A 27,531-nucleotide genomic window follows, 5' to 3' on the forward strand; every position below is an offset into this window, starting at 1 on the left:
AGAGACCTACAGAGAGAGAGACTTAGACTTTTGCACAATAATAGTGGGGGAATTTAACACCCCACTGTCAATATTAGATCAATGAGACAGAAAATTAACAAGGATATTCAGGACTTGAACTTAGCTCTGGACCAAGCGTACCTAATAGACATCTACAAAACTCTCCACCCCAAATCAACAGAGTATACATTCTTCTTAGCACCACATCTTGCTTATTCTAAAATTGACTACATAATTGGAAGTAAAACAATCCCCAGCAAATGCAAAAGAATGGAAATCATAGCAAACAGTCTCGCAGACCACAATGCAATCAAATTAGAACTCAGGATTAAGAAATTCACTCAAAACCACACAACTACATGGAAACTGAACAACCTGCTCCTGAATGACTAATGGGTAAATAACGAAATGAAGGCAGAAATAAGTTCTTTGAAACCAGTGAGAACAAAGGCACAACGTACTAGAATCTTGGGGACACAGTGAAAGCAGTGTTTAGAGGGAAATTTGTAGCACTAAATGCCCACAGGAGAAAGTGGGAAAGATCTAAAATTGACACCCTAACATCCCAATTAAAATAACTAGAGAAGCAAGAACAAACAAATTCAAAAGTTAGCAGAAAACAAGAAATAACTAAGAGCAGAACTGAAGGAGATAGAGACACGAAAAACCCTTCAAAAAAAAAAAAAAAAAAAAACTGAATCCGGGAGCTGGCTTTCTGAAAAGATTAACAAAATAGACTGCTAGCCAAACTAACGAAGAAAAAAGAGAAGACTGAAATAGACACTATAAAAAATGACAAAGGGGAGATCACCACTGATCCCACAGAAATACAAAAATCAGAGAATACTGTAAACACCCCTATGCAAATAAACTAGAAAATCTAGAAGAAATGGATAAATTCCTGGACACATCCACCCTCCCAAGACTAAACCAGGAAGAAGTCAAATCCCTGAATAGACCAATATCAAGTTCTGAAATTGAGGCAATAATTAATAGCCTACCAACCAAAAAAAAACCCAGGACCAGACACAATCAGAGCTGAATTCTACCAGAGATACAAAGAGGAGCTACCATTCCTTCTGAAACTATTCCAAACAATAGAAAAAGAAGGACTCTTCCCTAACTCATTTTATGAGGCCAGCATCATCCTGATACCAAAACCTGGCCTAGATACAAAAAAAGAAAATTTTAGACCAGTATCCCTGATGAACATTGATGCAGAAATGATAAAATACTGGCAAACTGAATCCAGCAGCACATCAAAAAGCTTATCCACCACAATCAAATCAACTTCATCCCTGAGATACAAGACTGGTTGAACATATGCAAATCAGTAAACATAATCCATCACATAAACAGAACCAATGACAAAACCACATGGTTCTCTCAGTAGATGCAGAAAAGGCCTTTGATAAAATTCCACACCCCTTCATGCTAAAAACTCTGAATAAACTAGGTATTGATGAAATGTATCTCAAAATAATAGCTATTTATGACAAACCTCCAGCCAATATCATACCGAATGGGCAAAAGCTGGAAGCATTCCCTTTGAAAACTGTCACAAGACAAGGATGTCCTCTCTCACCACTCCTATTCAACATGGTATTTGATGTTCTGGCCAGGGCAATCAGGCAAGAGAAAGAAAGGTATTCAAATAGGAAGAGAGGAAGTCATATTGTCTCTGTTTGCAGATGACATGATTGTATATTTAGAAAACTCCATCATCTCAGCCTAAAATCTCCTTAAGCTGATAAGCAACTTCAGCAAAGTCTCAGGATACAAAATCAATGTGCAAAAATCACAAGCATTCCTATACACTGAAATAGACAAACAGCCAAATCATGAGTGAGCTCCCATTCACAATTGCTACAAGGAGAATAAAATACCTAGGAATCCAACTTACAAGGGATGTGAAGGACCTATTCAAGGAGAACTACAAACCACTGCTCAAGGAAGTAAGAGAGGACACAAACAAATGTAGAAACATTCCATGCTCATGGATAGGAAGAATAAATATCGTGAAAATGACCATACTGCCCAAAGTAATTTATAGATTCAGTGCTATCACCATCAAGCTACCATTGACTTTCTTCACAGAATTTAAAAAAAAAAAAAAACTACTTTAAATTTCCCATGGAACCAAAAAAGAGCTCATGTAGTCAAGACAATCCTAAGCAAAAAGACAAGCTGGAGGCATCATGCTGCCTGACTTCAAACTATGCTACAATGCTACAGTAATGAAAACAACATGGTACTGGTACCAAAACAGATACATAGACCAATGGAACAAAATAGAGGCCTCAGAAAGAATGCCACACATCTACAACCATCTGATCTTTGACAAACCTGACAAAAACAAACGATGGGGAAGGATTCCCTATTTAATAAATGGTGGTGGGAAAACTGGCAAGCCATATGCAGAAAACCGGAACTGGACTTCTTCCTTACACCTTATACAAAAATTAACTTAAGATGGATTAAAGACTTAAACATAAGACTTAAAACCATAAACACCCTAGAAGAAAACCTAGGCAGTACATGGGTATGGTCAAAGACTTCATGACTGAAACACTAAAAGCAATGGCAAACAAAAGCCAAAATAGACAAATGGGATCTAATTAAGCTAACGAGCTTCTGCACAGCTAAAGAAACTATCATCAGAGTGAACAGGCAACCTACAGAATGGGAGAAAATTTTTGTAATCTGTCCAACTGACAAAGGGCTAATATCCAGAATCTACAAAGAACTTTAAAGTTACAAGAAAAAAAATCGAAAAGTGGGTGAAGGATATGAACAGAGACGTCTCAAAAGAAGACATTTATGCAGCCAATTCATCAGTGGTCATTAGAGAGATGCAAATCAAAACCACAATGAGATACCATCTCACGCCAGTTAGAATGGTGATCATTAAAAAGTCAGGAAACCGCAGATGCTGGAGAGGATGTGGAGAAATACGAACACTTTTACACTGTTGGTGGGAGTGTAAGTTAGTTCAACCATTGTGGAAAACAGTGTGGTGATTCCTCAAGCATCTAGAACCAGAAATACCATTTGACCCAGCAATCCCATTACTGGGTATATACCCAAAGGAATATGTCATTCTACTGTGAAGACACATGCACACGTATGTTTATTGTGGCACTGTTCACAATAGCAAAGACTCGGAACCTACCCAAATGCCCATCAACGATAGACTAGATAAAGAAAATGTGGCACATATACACCATGGAATACTATGCAGCCATAAAAAAGGATGAGTTCATGTCCTTTGCCAGGGACATGGATGAAGCTGGAAACCATCATTCTCAGCAAACTAACACAGGAACAGAAGACCAAACACCACATGTTCTCATAAGTGGGAGCTGAACAATGAGAACACATGGACACAGGGAGGGGAACATACACCAGGGCCTTTTGGGGGAGGTGGTGGGAGGCTAGGGGAGGGATTAGCATTAGGAGAAATAACTAATGTAGATGACTGGTTGATGGGTGCAGCAAACCACCATGGCACATGTATACCTGTGTAACAAACCTGCACGTTCTACACATGTATCCCAGAACTTAAAGTATAATTAAAAAAAAAAGTAGAACCTTCAAAAAAAAAAAAAAAAAGCAACAAAAACTTTGGGCAAACATTCTGTAAAGTAAAAGAGTAGATGAAAAATTGAAAAAAAAAATTATTCACATGAAGGACCAAAGATTGGTTTACCTTTAACAGACAAAGAGCTTTAGCAAGTCAATAAGATGAACACCCCAGTTTAAAATTGGGCAAAGAATATGAAGGCATTTCACCAAAATGAACATGCAGATGGCCAAGAAATGAAAAGACACTCATTTGTGCTCACAATTAATATGTTTGAAAATATCACTAATGAGATTGTCGACCCTTAAAAAGTTTGTTTTCTATGTTATCATGTCAGAAAACAGACATTCTCCTGCTGCAGGAGATTGTGATTAAAACCCCTATATGAAAAGAAGGAAATTTTTTTTTTTGGTGATGGAGTCTCGCTCTGTTGTCCCCAGGCTGGAGTGCAGTGGTGCGATCTTGGCCCACTGCGACTTCTGCCTCCTGGGTTCGAGTGATTCTTCTGCCTCAGCCTCCCGAGTAGCTGGGACTACAGGCGCACGCCACCCCTAGCTAATTTTTGTATTTTTAGTAGAGATGGGGTTTCACCACATTGGTGAGGATGGTCTCGAACTCCTGACCTCGTGATTCGCCTGCCTTGGCCTCCTAAAGTGCTGGGATTACAGGTGTAAGCTGCTGCGCCCAGCAAAAAAAGGGAAATTTTAAAAATGTTAATATTTAACTAGAAGGTTCAGGGGGCTCATGCATTTGACAGGTTGGACCTGTTTCAGATATGGTAAGATCTAGCAAATAATTATATAGTTTAGACTTATGGAAGGGTTGGAAAAATATTACACATAGTTCCTATATACCCTTTACCCTGTTTCCCCTTAACCATAGAATTTATCAAAATTAAGAGATTAACCTTTTGGCACTATCTTTTTAACCATGCTGGCCACGTGTGTTATAGAATGTCCGACGAGTTGACTTCCTCTGAATTTTCTGATGAGATTGAGGTTATGCATTGCTGGCAGGAGGCCGTAGAGGTGCCGTGCCCTCCTAGTGCACCATATCGGGGGTATGTGATGTCGATGTGCCTCACTATCAGTGATACCAAGCTTGAAGTGGCTAAGATGTCATCTGCCAGGATTCTTCATGTAATATAACTGTTTTTCCCTTTGTAATTTGCCAACTATTTTGGAAGAGAGACGCTCTATCAATATTAAAAACATACATTTTTGACCCAGAAATAGATCCACAAAGAAGTGATTTGTTTCATCTCCTGCAAAATGGGGTGATACTGCCCCCAAAGCTGATACGAGCCCCTGTATTGAGCAGTGCCTCACAACAGTAAGCTTGCCGTTCGTTCATCTCAAGCTCCTTGAGGCCTGCTAGGTTTGGAATTCAGGACTTTTTTCAGAATTCAGATAACACCGGGCATTTATTATATATTATGTGACAGCCCCAGGAGGATCTAGGACAGCACCGCATACTCAAACACCCATCTTTCTGCAGTGAAATGTAAGAGTATTCACATGAAGGGAGGAAGATAAAGACGTTAAGTAGCTTCAGATAAGTTCTGATCAGACCTTGATCTCAGTTCAGGTTTTGTTGCTGGAAAAGTTTTTAAAAATCTGAGTTTTTAGAGACTGTTTTGGATTTCAAAGTTGTGAATAAGGGACTGTACACATAGGTAAGAGTTTGTAAGCACAGAGATGGGTGCACAGCTCCACATCTGCAGTTTCAACTAGCTGTTTAAAATGTAGTTAAGCCTGGCCTGGTGTGGTGGCTTCTGTAATCCCAGCACTTTGGGAGGCCGAGGCGGGCAGATCACTTGAGGCCGAGAATTCAAGACCAGCCTGGCCAACATGGTGAAACCCCCTCTCTACTAAAAGTACAAAAAACAAAACAAAAAAACACTAGCTGGGTGTGGTGGCGGGCACCTCTAATCCCAGCTACTCAGGAGGCTGAGATGGGAGAATCCCTTGAACCTGAGAGGCAGAGGTTTCAGTGAGCCCAGTTTATGCCACTACACTCCAGCCTGGGCGATAGAGCAAGACTATGTCTCAGAAAAACAAAAAGATAGTTAGGCCTACAGTGGTTGCTTCTGTACTGAACGGGTATAGACTTTTTTGTCATTAGTTCCTAAACATATGGCTTAACAGCTAATTACATAGCATTTACATTGTACTAAGTATTATAAGTAATCTAGACATGGTTTAAAGCTTAGAGGAGGATGTGCCTGGGTTGGATGCAAATATGCCATTTTATATAAGGGACTTGAACATCCTTGGCTTTTGGTGTCCTCAGGGGGTCTTGGAACCAATCCCTAGTGAATACTGAGGGACAGCTGTGTAAGGCTGTTTATGGTAGCATTGTTGGAAGTAAGCCTGGAAAGCCTTGAATATTTCTCTGTAGGAGATCAGTTAAGCAAATCTTGGCACACAGTGGTGCCCTATTCAGCCCTTTGAAAAGAATGGAGCAAACCATAATGTGCTACTAAAAAAGGGAGGCAAGATGTGTTACTAAGAAATACACAGCATTTGCAGAATAATGTGAATGGTATGATCTTGTTTGGATTAAAGTAAATATATTGATGCTTATATATGCATCTAGAAACATCTAGAATAGTGGCTATACATATGAATCACCTGGGGAGGTTAAAAAATATCAATATCTGGGCCTTGCCCTAAACCCCATTGAATTAGAAATGCAGGGGTGGGGGCCAGATGTGATGGCTCATGCCTGTACTCCCAGCACTTTAGGAGGCTGAGGCGGGAGGATCACTGAGCCCAGGAGTTTGAGACCAGCTTGAACAACGTAGTGTGACCCCGTCTCTACAAAAATAGAAAAAATTAGCTGGCATGGTGGTGCACACCTGTAATCCCAGCTACTTGGGACGCCCAGGTGGGAGAATCGCTTGAGCCCAGGAAGTTGAGGCTGCAGTGAGCTGGAATCGCACCTCTGGGCAGCTATGTCAGCCTGGGCAACAGAGTGAGACCCTGTCTCAAAAAAAAAAAAGGAAAAAAGAAAAGAAATGCAGTGGTGGAGCCCAGGTATTGATATTTTAAAAAGTTTCAGGCTGGGCGCGGTGGCTCATGCCTGTAATCCCAGCACTTGGGGAGGCCAAGGCAGCCGGATCACGAGGTCAGGAGATCGAGACCATCCTGGCTAACACGGTGAAACCTCGTCTCTACTAAAAATACAAAAACTAGCCAGGCTTGGTGGCGTGCACCTGTAGTCCCAGCTACTCGGGAGGCTGAGGCAGGAGAATGGCATGAACCTGGGGGGCAAAGCTTGCAGTGTGCTGAGATGGTGCCACTGCACTCCAGCCTGGGTGACAAAGTGAGACTCCATCTCAAAAAAAAGTGTCCCAGGTGATGCTGGTGCCCCTTGAGTGTTGAGGACCATTGGAATAGAAAGACCCAGATGAGGGAGATGCAATTTATACTTTTTTCTTTTTTTTTTTGAATCAGAGTCTTGCTCTATCACCCAGGCTGGAGTGCAGTGGTGTGACCTTGGCTCAGTGCAAGCTGTGCCTCCTGGGTTCAAGCTTTTCTCCTGCCTCAGCCTCCTGAGTAGCTGGTACTACAGGCATGCACTACCATGCCTGGCTGATTTTTGTATTTTTAGTAGAGACGGGGTTTCACCATGTTGGCCAGGCTGGTCTCAAATTCCTGACTTCAGGCCATCTACCTGCCTTGGCATTCCAGAGTGCTGGGATTACAGGCGTGAGCCATCGTGCCCGGCCAATTTATACTTTACTGTGTGTAGTTTCCCATTTTTTCCTTAGCAAAAGCCATTTGGAAAAGACTCCACTCTGGGTGACAGAGACCCCATCTCTAAAATAAATACATAAAAATTTTAAAACACTTAAGAGTCAAAAAAGAGACTCTTGTGATCAAAATGAGATACGATAGCACAATGAAGACACTTTTTCAGCAGATCTGTAGAATCTTCTAGAAGTTTCTTGTGTCTGCACTTATGCTCCTTGAGTATATTCAGTGCTTGCTGATATCAGCTGATAATTGAAAAAAAAACGTTGTTTCCCCGTTCATCCTAAGAGGCCAGAAGCTGGTAAGACATGAGCGCAGGTCAGAATTTCCACCCATGGTAATTTTGGGGATGCTTTATTTTAGATGATTCGGCTAGATTGCTGCTTTATCTCCGGGCAGGCCCCCATACTAGTAGCTAGCTGTTAAGAAAGAGGAAGTCTTTTGGTGACCCACTTGGAAAGACCATCGGGTGAGGATGGGCTCTCCCATGTTCTCACTGCTAAGAATTGTGTTTTGCAGGTGAATCCTCGGTGGTCTCCTCTTCCCTCCCCATCCCTTGTCTTTTCCCCTCCTCTTCCCTTTCCCTTCCCTCCTCTGTTGCTAGACACCCCTGGTGTGAAAGGCGCTCTGTGCTCAAAGGCTGTTTGTTGCAGCGCAACCGCTCTCACTCTGATAAGGTTCTGTTTTATCTGGCTCAGCAAAAGCCGTTTGGGAAAGTCTAGTTTCCTTGTTCCTGGAGAGCAGTGCTTGCAGCTGGCCAGACCTGGCTTTGAATTGAAGCCCATTAATGAAATTTATGGCGTCTTTCTTCTAAGCTGTATTTTTGTGCACTCTGTAGCTCTCACAGAGAGTCACTGTTTTTCCTGACCTGAGGTGTACGATGCAGCAGTTGCACAGATACGGTCCTTAAAGTGAGAAATGAATGTTCGAAAGACAAGGTGCTCTCATTTGGCGTGGAGTGAATGCCTTGTTTCCATCTCAGATCCGAAGATGGAACACATTTTTCCCAGTGACTTCAGGCAGATGGCACACCTCCCACTTCTGTTGTGTGTCATGAAGGAGAAGACACTTCTACAGCCAGGGCTGTGCCTGAATAATGATGTACATGGGTGGAGGCGGGGAGGTTCACATTCACCTCTAGAATGGCTTTTCTGCTTTGCTCGAGAAATGCTTTAATTGGCTGTCATTAGTAATCCCGTCAAAGGTGAAAAAACCTCCCTTGTTAGGACTCAAAGCAAAAAGTTGTCTCTGAGGAGTAATGAGCAATATACTCTTTCTAATATGATGCGGAAGCACTTAATATTTGTTATTGGTGTTTACAGAAATGATTACTTCTGAAACATTGCTGCTTACAGAAATGATTAATTCTCAAACTCTGTCGGGAAGGTGAGTATGGTAAGGATTTTACAGGGAAGGAATCTGAAGTGTAAGAGAAATCATGTCTTGCCCCAGGTCTCGAGCTAATCTGTGACAGGTTTCGGGGCGGTGCCTGCTCCTCTGAGCCTGTCCTGGCAGCTGGCCACACTGCCCTGGGTGCACAGCACCGTGGGCTCTGTGCGTGCCATCCACATATTCTCCCTCGACAGCTTTGCACATCAAGAAGCAGCTACCAGCCCATGCTTCCTGGCAAGACCCGTTTCCTCTCTGTTGTAAGGATGATACGGTCTGCTTCGGAGATGATAAATACTAGCATTGATGCGTATTTATTTGCTTTTACTTGGCAGATTCTCAGTGCTGATTTTGAGATGATGGGCTTGGGAAACGGGCGTCGCAGCATGAAGTCGCCGCCGCTCGTGCTGGCCGCCCTGGTGGCCTGCATCATCGTCTTGGGCTTCAATTACTGGATTGCGAGCTCCCGGAGCGTGGATCTCCAGGTGTTTTGTTTATTATGTTTATTTTATGTTTATGTTTTGTTTATTTTGTTATGGGGTCCGAGGCGTTTGTTGTTCATTGCCAGCCAGGGCATTTTGCACAGGGCACGTGCTGTAAGGTGAGTTTAGGGCTCTGCACACCCCCACAGCCCTGGGTCAGACCCCAAGCGGCTCCGCTTTGGGTGGGAGAGGCCTCCCCTGTGGTTGTGTAGGATTGCGGTTGTGTCCCTCCCTGCTTTTCCTGTGAGTTAACAGCTTTCATTTGAGCTACTGGGGTGGTTCTGGGAAGAAAGACAGCTGCTTACATACACTGGCCACAGTCCGTCGTTTGCGGTCCTCCAGTGCACAAGATATCGAAGAGCAGTACTGGAAGTGTGCTTGGATGATGGGTGTAAGAAATATGTTTTTAAAGGTACCAATCTTTATCTTCATCATTTAATAATGATAATTTTAAGGTTCTCATTTACTGTTGCAGTCATGGGTCAGGTACAGTGCTGAGCAGTGACAGAGATGGTCCTCTTGATCAAACTTGAATCGGGCCCTTCTGAGCCGTTGTCTTGACCAGGCCTTGATCTCGGCCCCTCCCAACTCCCACTCCCTGTCTTTGGTGTGCCCAGCCGAGTCATAGCAAAGGATACCGCTAAGCCATCCTTCTACCCCTGATCCTTGACCAGGTTCCTCATCCCTACCCTTGCTGTCTAAGTCCTTGGCCTGCGTTTAGCAAGAATCTTGTTAGGCCAGTTTAGCAAGAATCCCCCTACTCTGAGGGCGATTTCCATGCACTGGCTCCCCGCACTGTGCTCGCTCGTTGACTGTAAATCCCCAGCTGTGTTTGATGTGTTCAGCATTGAGCACAGTTTCCCTCTCTTACTGCAATCATATTGAGTAGTCTTTCTTACCGTTTTAATAAATGTCAGAATAATTTCTCTTCCACAGTACTTGACACAAATTACTCCTTTGGTGCACAAACCCTACAAGGTTGGGACTTGACTTTCCTCATTTCACAGGGTGTCAGACTGAGGCACAGAGAGGTTGAGGTGGAGCAGGGATTCCAACCCGCGTGGGCTTAGCCGTGGCACCTCAGCCTGTCTGCGCTTTGTCCTGTTCTCACACTTACCCTCCTGGGCTTGTACTCCCTGTGTCTCAGCTTCCACGGGAGCTCCTGTTCTCTGGGCAGATGAAGTCTGCTTGTCTGGGTTGGAGAACTGAATCTGGTTTCAGAAATCATGTCTGCTAAAGATTTGTTAAGTGCTTTGTTAGCGGAGAAGGAGAACTAAATATTTGAGCATCATCTCATGTCAGGTAAAGCATGAGGCATTCTATGCACTTAGCGTATTTAAGCCTCACGAAAACCCAGTGGGAAGCGTGGTGTGAATGCATGGAGCCTTCCTTCACTTACACTGACAGAGACCATTTTTCCAGAAGAACCTGTGCCAGCTTCTTTACAGTTGACTTAAAACACGGAGCCTTGGGCACTCGTGTATATGAGGCTGGTGCTGGCCCTGGGCCCCAGGGTGGTCTTTGTGGAGGGCACTCAGCTGGTCCAGGCTCCGTGGGTAACTTGGCATCAGCCCTAACGCTGTGGTCTCCTTGTAGACACGGATCATGGAGCTGGAAGGCAGGGTCCGCAGGGCGGCCGCGGAGAGAGGCGCCGTGGAGCTGAAGAAGAACGAGTTCCAGGGAGAGCTGGAGAAGCAGCGGGAGCAGCTCGACAAAATCCAGTCCAGCCACAACTTCCAGCTGGAGAGTGTCAACAAGCTGTACCAGGACGAAAAGGCAAGGCCTGCTTTGTTTCCTCTCAGTTCTCTTCTAAGGGATGGTGTCGACATTGTCTGTTTCTTCTTGGCAGGAGGATGGGCCAGCGGCTGGGTTTAGGTTTATGTAATTATGTGGAAAGAGCCTGTTGATCAAGCTGTGGGCATTCTCCCCTTTTCCCTCCAAGTCCCTGGCTGGGCTTGCGGTGAAGCCTTTTGCAGTGGTAACAGGAGAAATGCAGAAGAACAATTTCAGATTCGTCCTATTGGCTTTTTTTTTTTTCTCCTATTGATTTTTTTTTCTACTTTCTACAAACATGTATTAAATACCCACTCTGTGCCAGGCTTATGCCAGGTGCTTATATCTCAGAGGAATGATATTTGTGCCCTCCAAGTATCTAACGGAGAGGAGAGGCAGACTCTACTAAATACTAACAGAGAAAGTAGGGTACTGCACACTGGCTTTTAAGCGAAGAATAAAACCAACAAATCCTGCGTAGATTAAAAGGGGCTTCCTGCTAGTTAAAATATCTAAGCTTTATGTGTCAGTTTTTCTGGTTTTCTTTTTTTTCTTTTTTTTGAGATGGAGTCGTTCTGTCACCCAGGCTGGAGTGCAGTGGCGCAATCTCGGCTCACTGCAACCCCTACCTCCTGGGTTCAAGAGATTCTCCTGCTTCAGCCTCCTGAGTAGCTGCGACTACAGCTGCCGGCCACCATGCCCGGCTACTTTTTGTATTTTTAGTAGAGACGGGGTTTTTCACCATTTTGACTAGGATGGTTTCGATCTCTTGACCTTGTGATCTGCCTGCCTTGGCCTCCTAGAGTGCTAGGATTACAGGTGTGAGCCACCGTGCCTGGCCTGGTTTTCTTGTGTAGGAATATATGGCTATATTTTGTTTATTAAATTGTGTAACTGTGTGAGTTACTAATATCTCCTGTCCCAAAGTGCATCAAACTCATGGCCACTTATTAACTAGAAAAATTTGGCTTTTTTTTTTTTTTTTTTTTTTTGTGGTGGAGTTTCCCTCTTGTTGCCCAGACTGGAGTGCAATGGTGCCGTCTTGGCTCACTGCAACCTCTGCCTCCTGGGTTCGAGTAATTCTCCTGCCTCAGCCTCCCAAGTAGCTGGGACTACAGGTATGTGCCATCACGTGCAGCTAATTTTTGTATTTTTAGTAGAGATGAGATTTCACCATGTTGGTCAGATTGTTCTCAAATTCCTGACCTCAGGTGATCTGCCCATCTCGGCCTCCCAAAGTGCTGAGATTACAGGTGTGAGCCACCGTGCCCGGCCTGAAAAATTTGGCGTTTATAATACGTGTACCTCTCTCTCTGGAGTGGCTAATTTATTGGAAGAAGGTTGTAGCTCAACTTCCATTATCTTGAATTGTCTCAGAAAATGAATTATTTCCAGGAAGAGACTCAGACTTTTCTTGCATAACTGATTTAAAATGCAAGAAGTACTTTTTTTTTTTTTTTTTAATTTGCAGAGTACTTTCCTGTATTTGCAAGCTCATATTTCTTCCCTGGGAATTGTTCATAATGTTGTAGTAATAAAGTGCTTCTTTATGTTTCTTTCCTTTTCTCACTGGTCAGATATGCTTTTTGTGCTCCTGAAATCCCCTTTAACCTCATCTCTCAAAAAGAAAAAAAAAAGAGCATCAAGTAGCTATTTGAAAAGAGTCTGTTTTCACAGTTTTTCTCTTATAGAATATGCGATATAAATGTCTTTTCATTTTGGTGAGCAAGGGTGGGTTCTCACATCAAACCTTAGCTGCAGGAGGATTTTAGCTGTGGTTTGGTGGTGGGAGGCATGGAGCTTCTGAGTCAGGCAGACCTGGGTTTAAAGTTTCCTCAGCTGTGTGATTTTAGGGAAGTCACTTAAATTCTCTGGATCTATTTTCTCAACTGTCAAGTGGAAATGAGAAAGGAATCTCACAGGGTGCCTGTGAGGACTGAATGGGATAATGTTGATAAAGCGTTTAACACAGTGCTCAACGTAGAATGGAAGCTCAGCAGCTGGTGGTTGGTATTATTCTGCCTCATTGTGCCAATGGCAGTGGAGGCCGTGATCACAGCAGCAGTGGTGGGTGCAGTCGTAAGCCACCACGGTAGTGGTGATAATATTATCTCTTTCTGTATGGACATTTAATAGAACAGAGAATTAGTCTGTTTAAGGCTGCTATAACAAAATATCATAAACTGGGCAACGTATAAACAAATGTTTATTCTCACATGTCTGGAGGCTGGGAAGTCAAAGATTAAGACAAGGGCAGATTCATCGGGTGAGGGCCCACTTCCGGGTTCATGGCCGCCGCCGCCTTGTGGTGTCCTTGCCTGGTGGGAGGGACGAGGCAGCTCTCTGGGGCCTCTTTTATGGCACTAATCCCGTGTATGAGGGCTTGACCCTCCCAGAGGCCTCACCTTCTGACATTATCATCTCCATTTGATATTTCGTGATTTGGTTTCAGCGTATGGATTTTGAAGGACACCCACACTCAGACCATAGCAGATTTTTTTGTTTTCCTCCCAGATTGAAACCTTGAAACCAAATTGTGCTAGCTTTCAAAAGAGTTAGGAAGACACCGAGGGAGGTGGAACCAAGAGCAGGCAGTGTGGCGGGGCTGCGGAAGGAGAACGATGACGGGCACCACACCAGCCACTGGAGGGGACGTTTCCTGAGCCTGTGCTTGGCCAGACGTGAGGCTGAGCATTTCACAGGGACCATTTCATGAATTCCTCCCGGCAGTGTGATGAGATTGGGGCTCATTTTATTAGTGAACGGAGGCTCAGAGAGTTAGCTGCTGTCACCCAGGATGACACCTAGACCCTAGAGAGCCCCTTGGCCAGCCTCCGCCCCTGCACACTGGCCTTCCTCTTCCTTCAGTGTGGACACAGCTTCTTGGCTGCCTGTACCTGAAGGGCACCAAGGTGGAGGGGAGGCAGCATAGAGGAAACCAGGTGGGCTTGAGTTGGTCAGTGCTGAAGCTGGTGATGGGTACGTGGGAGTTCAGCATACTAGCTTGTTTACCTTCGTCTGCATTAAAGACTTCACAGTAGAAACTTTAAAAACATCCTCTTTATATCTCCTTGCTTCCAAAGACCGCTGTGTTCTAACTAGCTCTGTTTTGGCTACGTGAATGAGCTGATCCTTCACCTAAATACTTTTCTCTACATTGTCTCTTTTTTTTTTTTTTTTTTTAAATCTTAGAAGGTTAGCATTTGTGGTTAGAACTGGAACAAGGCTCCTGAAAAAATTTTTTAAGAACCATGGTGATTCTCAGCCATAGGAGGAGGTGGGGTGTGGGGACCTGTGGCTGGGGGTGGTTTGCAAATTACATCTGACCTAGAGATTTCCCTGCCTGTCTCTGCCAGCATTCCTCACCTCAAGCAGTCACTGTCACTCTGGGTGGGTGTTGTATCCCTCAAGTGGGGGGCTGGACAAAAGCTCGAAAACCAAACCTATCATTAGAGAAAATGTGAACAAACACCTGTTCATAATGAAATTACTGCTTTGGGTCGGCCCTGTCTGATAGAATTTTCTGTGATGACAGAAATGTTTGTGTGTGCTGGTGCAGTACAGTAGCCACTGGCCACATGAGCCTGATGAATAACTGAAACGTGGCTAGTGGGACTGAAGAATTGAATTTTATCTAATTTAAATGTAAATAGCTAAATAATGGCCTCATTGAACAGCACAGGTTTGAGTGGTTGGCAGAATGCTGGGGAAAGCCTTGTTTGGGCTTCTGAGTCATAAGGAGCCATGTTCCTTGGTGGAGCAGAGGGCAGAGTCTGAGTCTCCTGCGGTTCCTTGGTGCCTTTCCCCCTTCTCTGTAAGATTCGGGAGCGGTGTGGGGAATTGGGCAATGGAAGATGAAATCACCTTCGGCCTGGGGAGTTGTGCCCCCCCCGAAAGTAAGTCTCTGCAGCTTGTTGGTGTTCTGATGCAGAATGATCCATTCAGCTTATCAAATCAGCTTTTGTTTACACCCCAGCTTAGGGTTTTGACCTTATTTGTTATGGAAGTTGTTTCAGAGCAATCCTCCTTCGCCTGGCTGCTCATGATAACCACCTGCGAGCTTACGAACAAAATACAGATTAAAAATTACACTGGATCAGACTCTCTGGATATTTGGCCTCAGAATATAGAATTTTTTTTAAAGATCTCACACATACACAGACATACACACACGTATTCATACATGGTTTTTTTTTTTTCTAAATTTCCAGACCACTGTGATACAGCTAGCTGATCCAGAAACTGGTGATTGAGATCAAGTGTTTTGCAGAATTACACTTTTAGAAATAAAAATGCGGCCGGGCGCGGTGGCTCAAGCCTGTAATCCCAGCACTTTGGGAGGCCGAGACGGGCGGATCACGAGGTCAGGAGATCGAGACCATCCTGGCTAACCCGGTGAAACCCCGTCTCTACTAAAAAATACAAAAAACTAGCCAGGCGAGATGGCGGATGCCTGTAGTCCCAGCTACTCGGGAGGCTGAGGCAGGAGAATGGCATAAACCCGGGAGGCGGAGCTTGCAGTGAGCTGAGATCCGGCCACTGCACTCCAGCCTGGGTGACAGAGGGAGACTCTGTTTCAAAAAAAAAAAAAAAAAATAAAAATACATTGTCAAGGTCATCTTTTTTTTTTTTTCCAGTTTCCTTTTTACTCTTCTTCAGTGAAGTGATTTAAAAATTAAAGGGCATTATAATTAAGAGATATGCAGTCACATGCCACATATGATGTTTTGGTCAATGATGGACCCATAAAATTCTAATACCATCGGTTTACTGCATCTTTTCTATGCTTAGATACACAAATACTTACCACTGTGTTACAAGGCCTGCAGTATTCAGTACAGTCCCGTGCTGTACAGGTTTGTAGCGTGGGAATAGTAGGCTGTACCATACAGCCTAGGTGTGTAGTAGGCTATAATATCTAGGTTTGTATAAGTGCACTCTATGATGGTTGCACAAAGACAAAATCTCATAATGATGCATTTCTCAGAGCCTATCCCCATCGTTAAGCAATGCCTGACTGTAATTCATCTAAATGTAATTTGGTAAAGCTGTTACAAAGTAATTGAGTTAATACTTGTTTTTCTAAGGTATTTCTTTCATCTTCACCCACATTTACTGGAATCCTTGAATGTTTTTAGAAGCTGTACCCGATTGGAAACTTACTGATCACTACTTTTTTCCCCAAAATGGCCAGCTCACCTAGGATTTGAGTATATGTGAATCTCGAGGTCCTCAGCACTGAGACAGGCTTGCTCAGATACGCCTTAGAATGTCACCCAGAGGGAGTGGGCAAGTGCAAGACATCGCATGAGCTTCTCAACAGCTGTGTGATGGTGACATCATGAGACATAAAGTGGGTTTCTTATGAAATAGCTGGACATGCAGAGAGGTCAGATGAATAATAAGCTCACACCTGAGTGCCCCTCACCCAGATATTATTTAGAGCAAAAAACATCATAAATACAGTCAAGGTTCTCTGGGTTCCCCTTCTCTGTCTCTTCCCTCCTTTCCCTCCTGCCTGTACAACCACTGTTGTGAATGTTAATGGTTGTCTTTGTAGCTTATATTTCTTTTTTTTTTTTTTTTGAGACGGAGTCTCGCTCTGTGGCCCAGGCTGGAGTGCAGTGGCCGGATCTCAGCTCACTGCAAGCTCCGCCTCCCGGGTTCACACCATTCTCCTGCCTCAGCCTCACGAGTACCTGGGACTACAGGCGCCCGCCACCTCGCCCGGCTAGTTTTTTTGTATTTTTTAGTAGAGACCGGGTTTCACCATGTTAGCCAGGATGGTCTCAATCTCCTGACCTCGTGATCCGCCTGTCTTGGCCTCCCAAAGTGCTGGGATTACAGGCTTGAGCCACCGCGCCCGGCCTGTAGCTTTTATTCCTGAACTATTACTATACATGTTCAAAAACAACATGTTTATTTTTTCTGTGTTTTAATGTATATGTTTGGTTACTCTATCATTCTGTAAGTTGCTTTTTGTCGTCACTGTTGTTTCTGAGGTCTTTATTGATTTTATAGATTTAGTTCATTCTAGCTGCCGTACCCTCTTTCTTTGTATAAATATACCCCAGTTTATTGACCCACTGCTTACTGGTGAGCCTTTAAGTTGTTTCTAGTTTTTTACTCCTTGAGAAGAAGGTACAGTGGGTATACTCATACAGCGCGCTTCAGGCACCTGGGGTTTTTCCAAGCTTGCAGTGTTTGCCAACTACAGTTTGGGACCTTATAGTGAGCTATGCTTAATAATTTAGTGGATAATGACCCACGTGTTAAAAAACTAAAAATATTAGAGTGTTATTATATATGTTAACTATTGTGTTATGAAACCATTATTGCTTTTTTTTTTTTTTTCCTTTTTGAGACAGAGTCTCACTCTGTTGCCCAGGCTGGAGTGCAGTGGCATGATCTCGGCTCACTGCAAGCTCCACCTCCACCTCAGAGCGATTCTCACGGCCTCCCGAGTAGCTGGGATTACAGACCTGCACCACCATACCTGGCTAATTTTTGTATTTTTAGTAGAGACGGGGTTTCTCCATTTTGGCCAGGCTGATCTCAAACTCCTGGCCTCAAGTGATCCACCTGCCTTGGCCTCCCAAAGTGCTGGGATTACAGGCACGAGCTACCATGCCTGACCACCATTGTTGCATTTTATATAAAAAATATGTGCTTTGGAAGGCTAAGGCAGGAGGATTGCTTAAGGCCAGGAGTTCAAGACCAGCCTGGGCAACATACTGAGACCCTGTCTCTACAGAAAATTTAAAAGTAGCTGGGAATGGTTGTTGCGTGCCTGTCGTCCTAGCTACTCAGGAAGCTGAGGTGGGAGGATCACTTGAGCCCAGGAGTTTGAGGTTCAATAAACTATAATTGCACCACTGCATGCCAGACTAGGTGACAGAGCGAGACCCTGTTTCTAAATATCCATGTGTACATATACATATATATGTGTATATATATGTATATATGTGTGTAAATGTACTGAATCACAAGATAAATTTATCATTGTGAGTCATGGTTAAAAGAGTCTGAATGGAAAGATACAGAGATACACCTGGACATTAAGTAGCTGGATGGTTGTAGCTGTTGCCACAGAATGTTGTTCCTGCTGTTATATTTCACTTTGTATAGTTTCCTGGCCTGCAGATCAGATCCTTTGGCCCGACATTTCTGTGTGTAGTATTTCACTCTTATTTCTTCCAATCTAAGTTATACACCTGATCAGTTAGCTTATCTCATGGGTTTGAGACCGGTGCTTAGTAAAAGTTTGAGTTCATGGTAAATGAATGAATGGGAATCTCAGTCCGTGTGCCAGTACTTACTGGATGTCTAGGATGTGCCTGGGGCCCTGTGTCCTTAGCAGCTTGAATGCTGTTTTGGAGAAAAATAAGATTCCCTCACATATCTAGAGAATAATCTTTTTTTTTTGAGGCAGAGTCTCGCTCTGTTGCCCAGGCTGGAATGCAGTGGCACGATCTCAGCTCACTGCAACCTCTACCTCCCAGGTTCAAGCAGTTCTCTGCCTCAGCCTCCCAAATAGCTGGGATTACAGCCATGTGCCACTATGCCTGGCTAATTTTTGTGTTTTTAGTGGAGACAGGGTTTCACCATCTTGGCCAGGCTGGTCTTGAACTCCTGACCTCGTGATCTGCCCACCTTGGCCTCCCAAAGTACTGGGATTACAGGCGTGACCCACTGTGCCCGGTGAGAATAATCAGTTTTTAACAGCAACTGGAGTTATGTGAAAGGAGAGATGGGTACTGGCTAAAGTAGTTAACAGTTTTTTTTCTTTTTTTTTCTAAAAAGGTTGGCTTTAGTTCGGGCACAGTGACTCACGCCTGTAATCCCAGCACTTTGGGAGGCCGAGGCAAGCGGATCATGAGGTCAGGAGTTCGAGACCAGCCTCGCCAACATGGTGAAACCCCCGTCTCTACCAAAAATACAAAAAAATAGCTGGGCATGGTGGCGTGCACCTATAATCCCAGCTACTCGGTAGGCTGAGGCAGGAGAATCACTTGAACCCGAGAGGCGGAGGTTGTAGTGAGCCGGGACTGCACCTCTGCACTCCAGCCTGGGTGACAGAGCGAGACTCCATCTCAAAAAAAAAAAAAAAAAAGATTGGCTTTGAGCTTTGGAGACTAAAATGGAATTTAGAGAAGGATAGAAGGGCGGCATTTCAGCATGTAGAGGACTGCGATCACAGGATTAGAAAAGGAATGTGGAGGTGTGACAAGTCCCACCTAAGTTGGGAAGAGTGTTGGGAGATAAAGATGTAAAATGACAGGTGTCATTGCTGGCCTCAGCTAACACCCTGCCCATGTGGGAGGCTAGGTGGCCATGTGTGTTCCATTTTAATGACCCCACACCGACAGCCCATTGGGTGAGAGAAGGAACCTCACACAGAAGGAATCCATCCACTGGCCAGAGTATTAATGGGTTAATTAGATTGTGTCTTGTTAATCTGAACCAAATCCTGCGGACTGTGCTTATTCAAGAGTAAATGCTTCAGATGAGTGAGACTCTGTTGAATCTTGGGGACTGAGCTGCCATTTCCATTTCCTTTCTTTTTCACCTTCCTGTCTGTTGCAGCAGTAGGTCCAGTGAAGATGGTTTGACTGCATCACTGCAGTTGTGCAAGTTCATGAGAATTTATATAACTTAGTGGAAGCACCACGCTTCCTTTTCTGTGTATAAGAAAGGATATCAAGCCTTCTTTTGCAATGATTGCATATGTTAAGTAACTTTCAAACAAAGTTGGCTTTTCCTTAATTAAAATCATGTTATTATGGGCAAATTTGAAAACAAAAAAGAAAAATTCACCTGTAGTTCTCACCCAGAAATTAGCTACTGAGAACTCTCCACTCCCTTTCTTTAAAAAAAAAAAAATAAATACAGATTACACGTAAGCTTTTATCAGTTACTACTTATACTTACGCTTTTATAAATGTAGATATGCCATGAAAAATTGTAGAATATAAGTGGGATTCTTTAAATGATAAAATGTTTAACCGTTTCTGGCTTTTGCATATTGTTTAAAAAAAAAAAACCCTGACATCGTTGGCTTATCGTGCCTTACTATCTTAGTTGAGGCAACTACTTTGTAAGTAGACAGTCAGAGGTGTGATTCCAGATGAGAGGACTCTGCATACCTGTTTGCAGAAGGGAGCTTCTGTAGACTGCTCTGATATCCAGCTGGCTCTGGTAACTAGGTTTTGAACATAAAACATACGTTTGGTTCTGGCGAATTTAGACATACATGTGTTGTTTCTGTTATCTGTTACTGCATATGAGGTTATCCCCAAACCCATGACAAACATGTGTTTTGCTCCCGCATCTGCAGTTTGGGGAAGCTCAGTGGGAACGGGTTGTCTCTACTCTGCGCTCCATGTCTGGGGTGCCTTGAAGGCTGAGGTTAGAGTGATCCAGAGAGTCCCTTACTCAGGGGCCCGGCAGTAAGTGCAGCTGTCAGCTGAGACCTGGGCAGGGGCAGGGGCCAGGACCAAGACACCTACACTCCCTTTTCCACGTGGCGGCGTGGCTTCTTTTCAGCATAGGGCTGGGTTCTGGGAGTTAGCATCCTCGCTCACAGCAGACGCGGCCAGCGGGAGGAAGCTGTGTCATTTTTTGTGTTTGTGTCCTAGGGCTGCATACAAATTAATACAGACTAGATGACTTAAAACAACAAAAATGTGTCCTTTTACAGTTTTAGGGGCTAGGAACCCGAAATCTAGGGCCAGTAGGGCTATGGGAGGGACCCTTCCTCGCCTCTCTAGCTTCTAGCATTTGCTGACACCTTTGACATTCCTCAGCTTGTAGGTACAATTTCGTGCAGTTTCCACCTCTCATGGCCTGCTTGCCTCTCAGTCTTTTCGCCTGTTCTCCTTCTCTTCTAAGAACACCAGTCATGTTGGATAGGGCCCACCTAGAGACCTCATTTTCATTTAAGTACATCTGCATAGACCTTGTTTCTTTTTTTAAATTAATTAATTAATTAATTTATTTATTTTTGAGACAGAGTCTCACTCTGTTGCCCCAGGCTGGAGTTCAGTGGTACGATCTTTTTTCAGTGCAACCTCCACCTCCCAGGTTCGAGTGATTCTCCTGCCTCAGTCTCCTAAGTAGTTGGGAGTACAGGCACCCACCAAAACACCCAGCTGATTTTGTTGTATTTTTAGTAGAGATGGGGTTTCACCATGTTGGCTAGGCTGGTCTTGAACTCCTGACCTCAGGTGATCCACCCGCCCCGGCCTCCCAAAGTGCTGGGATTACAGGCGTGAGCCACCACGCCCGGCCTACCTGGTTTCTAAATGAGGTCATTCATGGGCTCCTTCACAGGTTCCAGGTGGACATGAATTTCAGGCGTACGCTGTTCAACCCACAGCCCCTTTTGTTGACCTTGCCTTGGAAGTGAGCATGGTCACTTCTACATTCATTAGAAGCAAGTCACTAAGGCTGCCCTGAATTTCAGGGGAATTGGACTCCTCCTTTGGGAGTAGTGTCAATGAATTTGTGGTCATGTTTTTAAACTACCTCATTCGTGTGCATAGAAATAATCTTCACGCAACCACTGGTGAAATGCTGTTTTCTTTTTTACAGATTCGTACATGTGTACATATAAAACAGGTTTTTAAGGGGCCTAAATAAAAACAGATACTTGGGTTTTAGTTTTTGGCAAAAGCCAGTGGAGATTCACTTGTAAAGGTGTGCATTATCTCCTAAGGAGGGAATAGAGTGGTTTAATTCATACTTTTATGTTGTTAACAGAGGCTGATTAATAATTTGGATCTGGGCCAGGCATGGTGGCTGATACCTGTAATCTCAGCACTTTTGGGAGTCCGAGGCTGGTGGATCACTTGAGGTCAGGAGTTCGGTCAGCGTGGAGAAATGCCATCTCTACTAAAAATACAAAAATTAGCTGGGTGTGGTGGTGCATGCCTGTAGTCCCAGCTGCTCATGAGGCTGAGGCTTGAACCTGGGAGGCAGAGGTTGCAGTGAGCCAAGACCACACCATGCGCTCCAGCCTGGGTAACAGTGAGACTCCATCTAAAAAATAATCATCATCATAATAATTTGGGTCTGAAGACTTCAAAAGATCCTGGGTCCCCTCTTGCAGTGGCCACAAAGGCTTGGGGGTGGCATCACCTGCTCTCTGAAATGCCTGGGGAAGAGTCTGGGAGACCCTGAATTACTTACTAGCACTTCGTGAAGGGAAAGGCACATCTTCCTGCTAATGTGTTCGTTTTTGCTTGCCAAAAGTTCGAGTCACAAATGGCTTCATTTTCGGCATTTGCGCTTGTAACGTTCTCACTCGGCTGGTTTCTCGCAGCTGCACATCCACTTCGACATTTATGCGTTTTACTTCTTTGTTAAAATATGTGCATTAACATTGCAGTGGTGCAAAAATAATGTTTTAGCAACAGTTCCTTTGTCATGAAAATAGAGTTCCTGTATCTTTCCTGAAGAGGAGCAACGGAGTAAAGAAAGAATGATTGCTGAGTGGAAGAACAGAGGTGTTGGTGACTTGCTTATCGTTTTGTGTCCGGAAGAAGAAAAGCTTAAAGAAGGAGTGGGGAAAGTGCAGGGGGCACTCAGCCTCACTGTGGCCATGCTCGCCTGTGTGACCTGCACCCATGTCCCAGTGGTTTCAGGGAGCTGCCCGGTTTCTCCTCTTGCACAGTAACTTGGGGTACGAGGAGGCTCTGAGGCATTTACAGTGCTTTCCTCTTGTAAAGAGTTGGTTCATGGAATGCGTTCTTGAGTGTCCTCTGGGGCTGAGATGGGGTCGCATCTCTCACGTGCAATGGCATTTGTTTATGAGTGACTTTTGCTGAAGGATTTTGCCTCTTCAAAAGGAAATAATTCACGAGTCTGGTCTGCTCTAGAGTTTCAGAGTGCTTTTGTAACATGAACATATTTGTTTTTTGGAGACAGAGTCTCAACTGTGTCACCCAGGCTGGAGTACAGTGGTGTAACCTTGGCTCACTGCAACCTCCGCTTCCCTGGTTCATGTGATTCTCCTGCCTCAGCCTCCCGAGTAGCTGGGATTACAGGCACGCACCACCACGCCTGGCTAATTTTTGTATTTTTAGTAGAGATGGGGTTTCACCGTGTTGGCCAGGCTGGTCTTGAACTTCTGACCTTGTGATTTACCTTCCTCGGCCTCCCAAAGTGCTGGGATTACAGGTGTATGCCATTGCACCTGGCCCGACATGAACATATTTAATTTCTCACTTAATTTCTTTAGGAGACAGTCATTCTTGCCACTTGAGACAGAGGGGAAGAGAGTGAGAGCCGGAGAGGTCATGGAAGGCTCCCGGGACCTGAGAGTGGCCGGCATGGGGCTGCTGGGGGCTGCCAGGTCTGCTCGTCACACTGCCCCGCCAGACTGCGTTCTCCTGTGGCCAGATGCAGTTCTCAGAGGGTTCCAGTGTCTTCTCTCTGGGCCAGCTTTGCTTGTGCCCCTGAGAATGTGACGATTGTCTTCTGGAGGGTTGATTTTCTTGGAGAACCAGAGCAGTCTTGTGCAGATAAACGTGGTGTCTCTTATCACCTTTAATCCCTGTGATTGAGGAATCCAGAGTTCTAGAGCAGCTTTTCTGTTTTTATTCTCACCGATTTTCCGGGTCCAGTTCTGTCAGTCCATTCGGTATTTGTTCTGTTCGGCCCTGGCCTGTGCCCAGTCATGTGCAGGCTGTGTTCATGTACCATTGAGTGCTGGACAAAGATGAGGAAGTGAGTGTACTGGGGTCAGTGTAGACGGAGAAACCACCCCTCTATTTTAAGCAGGAAGGATTTGATACAGGGAAATAGGTGCCTGTAAGCTGTGGGAAGGGCCTGCATTGAGGTGGGATGGCTCTCAGGCACTATCTCAGCCTACCACAGGAGTGGGCTGCCACTGAAGGAGGCAGTGTGGCAGGTTCTCAGAGGCAAGGGCAGCCTCCCCTGTTTGCTTCTCCTCCTTTCCTTCCTCCCGCCTCCCCTCCCTCCATCCTTTCTCTTCCTTTCTATCCCTCTACCCTTCTCCCTTTGTCCTTCTTTTCCTCCCTCCATCCTCCTCTTGCCCTCCTCCCCTCCAGACTCTGTCTCTCTCCTCTTCCTTCCATCCCTTTCCTCCATCCTTCTCTCTGTCCTCTTTTCTTCCCTCCTCCCCTCCCTCCATTCTCCCTCCTCCCCTCCCTCCATTCTCCCTCCTCCCCTCCCTCCATTCTCCCTCCTCCCCTCCCTCCATTCTCCCTCCTCCCCTCCCTCCATTCTCCCTCCTCCCCTCCCTCTGTCCTCCTTTCTCTCCCTCTCCTCTCCTTTCTCTCCCTCTCCTCGCCATCCTTTCCTCTCTTCTTCCTCCGCTCTCCCTCCTGCCCATCCTCTCTCCTCCTTCCCCGAAGCACCTGCAGTGTGCCTTGCCCAGAAGATGCTGGGGGAGAGTGTGAGCCAGTCTTGGGTTCAGGCCCCCTCGCCATCAACCCTGTGCTTATCTCTGCAATGGTCACCACACCTCATGAACCTTGTTCTGCCGAGCTGGGCACCCGGGTGATCCCACGGCGGGTCCTGCACCCTCCCAGCGGGGTGCTTTCCCACACCCACCAAGCTGCGAGGTGGACGGGGTGGGAGGATGTTACCCTCTGTGTAACAACACAGGCATGTGTTGGCAGGAGCTATTCTGGGTGTGTAGCAACAGTGTCTGTGTGTACTAGGTGTTTTCCTGGATAGATGGTGTTTTCTGAAGCTTCGTAGAGAGTTACACTTAATCTCCCCACGCCCTTCCATGTAAACTTGGTGACTTGTGCACACTCTCCCACAGCTGCAGGTCCAGACCCGCCCTTCGGCCCGTCTGTGTCCCCTGCCCTGGAGTCTCCTCAGCTGCTCTCTGACCAGGATCCTACCATTTACGCTGACATTTGACTCTGTGCCGTAAACAGCCACTCCTCTCCTGTTGGTATTCTCACACTCAGTTCAACTCACACTCACATACACACACTCATTCACACTCTGATCCATGCCCACATTTTTGGGGTTCCCACTTGAGGTGCCTGTAAGGTACCCCTTTTAAACAAAACTCAGCAGGCCACCCTGCGCAGGTTCCATTTGGGGAAATAGAGGCACAGAGAAGTTAAGTGATGCGTCCAAAGTCAAGGAGCAAATTAGCAGCGGACCCCAAACCAGATGGCACAGTCTCAGGTCTTCATGAAAATCTCTCCCATCCCAGTCTTCCCTGTGCTGCCTTCTCTCTCTCTCACTTGTTTCTCTTTTCTTTTTCCTCCCTTTATCCTCATTTGTGAGCTTCCAAACCATTTGTCATAGCGGATCATTGTTGATGGAGCTATACTGTGAAAAGAAAATTGCTGAATTTTAGGAGTGAAATTACAAATGACAAATAGCGCAGCAAAGACCTGCCCTTCTAAAAGTTCCTGAACCTACCTCAAATTTCTCCAGACAACGCGTTTATCTCAGCATCTTCTGATTCACCTTTCTCTTCCTCTAAAGCCAGCCTTGAAGATTTTTAAAAATTGTATTGCAGACGTAATTATCCATGTGACAAGCTTATGTGTGCGTATCTGTGTGTGTAGGCTGATTGTGGAAAACTGTAAACACGAAAAGGTAGAGTGACCCCGGGAGCCCCCACACATCCAGTGACAAGCTTTGGGGATTATAACTCATGCTGTTTTAGCCATGAGTATTTTAGCACACATCCTTAAAAGGTGGGATCGTCTCTCTCATAGCCACAATACCATGATCGTACCAAAACATCCAGTTCTTCCTTCATGTCAAGTATTCAGTCAGTCACAACAACATTTCTGTGTTGTGTAACTTCTTAACCCACAAAACATAATCATGTCATCTCTAGAGGCTTGTGGACTGGACTAGTTTCCTCATCACTTGGTGCCCTTTTCCCTATGGGAACATACATCCAGTGACCCACCACTTGGCTCAGTGGTGGCTGTAGGCATGAAGCATTTGGGAGTCACTGCTTGTCTTGTTTGTGTGTGTGAATGAGTGTGTGAGTGTGTAATCGTAGCAGGATGCCATAAATGACTCATTTGCAAGTCTCTGCCTCTCTCTCCTTCCCTCTCCCCGCTTTCCCTGTCTCCCTCCCCTTCTCTGTCTCCCTCTTTCCCCCGACCTTCTTATTCCTCTGGAACTTGCTGTCCCTAGCTGCAGGTGGCTGTTGAGCACTTAGCGTGTCCCAGCTGAGATGTGCTACAATCTCAGCACATCTTACTGATGTGATATAGCATATCAGTAAGATATGCTGGAGTACAGAGATTGAGTGTAAACAAGCCAAATTTCTCAATGATTTTTATGTGGGATACATCTTGCAGTGATAATTGGGATACATTAGGGTAAATAAAATATGAATTTCATCTGTTTCTTGTTTTTAAAGTTGGGATAAAATTCACATAACATACAATTCATTATTTTAGCCATTTTTTAATGTATCATACATCTCAGTAGTTTGGGTATGTTCACGATGCCATGCAACTATAACCATTGATTCCAAAACTTTTTTTTTTTTTTTTTGAAATAGAGTCACACACTCACCCGGGCTGGAGTGCAATGGCACCATCTTGGCTCACTGCAACTCCGCCTCCTGGGTTCAAGCTATTCTCCTAGCTGGGATTACAGGTGCCACCACGCCCAGCTAATTTTTGTATTTTTAGTAGAGAGGGGGTTTCAGTATGTTGGCTAGGCTGGTCTCGAACTCCTGACCTCAAGTGATCCGCTCACCTCAGCCTCCCAAAGTGCTGGGATTACAGGCATGAGCCACCACACCCGGCCAGAACATTTTTATCACCCCAGAAAGAAATGTGTACCCATTAAGCAATCCCTCCCCATTTCCCTCTTCCCCCAGCCCCTGGCAACCACTGATCTGTTTTCTGTCTCTAGAGATCTTCCTATTCTGGGCATATCATGTAGTGTAGAATCATGCAGGACATGGCATTTGTTTTGTGTCTGGCATCTTTCACTTAGTATGTTTCCAATCCTCATCCGTGTTGTAGCAGGTGTCAGTAATACTTTTTTCCTGTGGCCGAATGCTGTTCCCTTATGTGGATATAGCTGTTTGCTTTATCCATTCACATGTTGACGGACATTTGGATTGTTACCACTTTTTGGCCTTCATAAATAATTCTGTGAACATTTGTGGACAGGTTTTCGAGTGGAGATACGTCTTCATTTCTCTTGGGTGTATACTCACAAATGGGATTGTTGGGTCATATGGTAGCTCTGTGCTGAACTTTTTGAGAAACTTACAGACTTTTTCATAGGGATTAAATTTTACATTTTACATTCTTAGCCACTGTGTATGGGGGTTCTAATTTCTCTCCAGCTTTTCCACATTCTTGTCAACTCTTGTTATTTTCCTTTTTTATTTTTATTTTATTTTTATGTATTTATTTTTTCTCGAGACAGAGTCTCATAGAAGGCAATGGCTCAATCTTGGCTCACTGCAACTTCCGCCTCCTGGGTTCAAGTGATTCTCCCTACCTCAGCCTCCCAAGCAGCTGGGATTACAAGTGCCCGCCACCACACCCAGCTAATTTTTGTATTTTTA

At 44.9% G+C, this 27,531-nt stretch overlaps 1 protein-coding gene across 2 annotated transcripts in view; it reads left to right on the plus strand.

The window, feature by feature from the left end:
• Nucleotides 1-27,531, plus strand: part of GOLM1 (golgi membrane protein 1) — a 73,684-nt gene that overhangs the window by 11,801 nt on the left and 34,352 nt on the right. For both annotated transcript variants that reach the window (XM_003911873.2, XM_003911874.4), the window contains exons 2-3: nucleotides 9,066-9,215; nucleotides 10,809-10,988. In XM_003911873.2, the coding sequence (XP_003911922.1) occupies nucleotides 9,087-9,215; nucleotides 10,809-10,988 (309 nt within the window). In that variant the 5' untranslated portion in view covers nucleotides 9,066-9,086. The remainder of the gene's footprint in view (nucleotides 1-9,065; nucleotides 9,216-10,808; nucleotides 10,989-27,531) is intronic.

Source organism: Papio anubis, chromosome 13, assembly GCF_008728515.1.
Source record: "Papio anubis isolate 15944 chromosome 13, Panubis1.0, whole genome shotgun sequence".
In the NCBI taxonomy this organism is placed as follows: domain Eukaryota; kingdom Metazoa; phylum Chordata; class Mammalia; order Primates; family Cercopithecidae; genus Papio; species Papio anubis.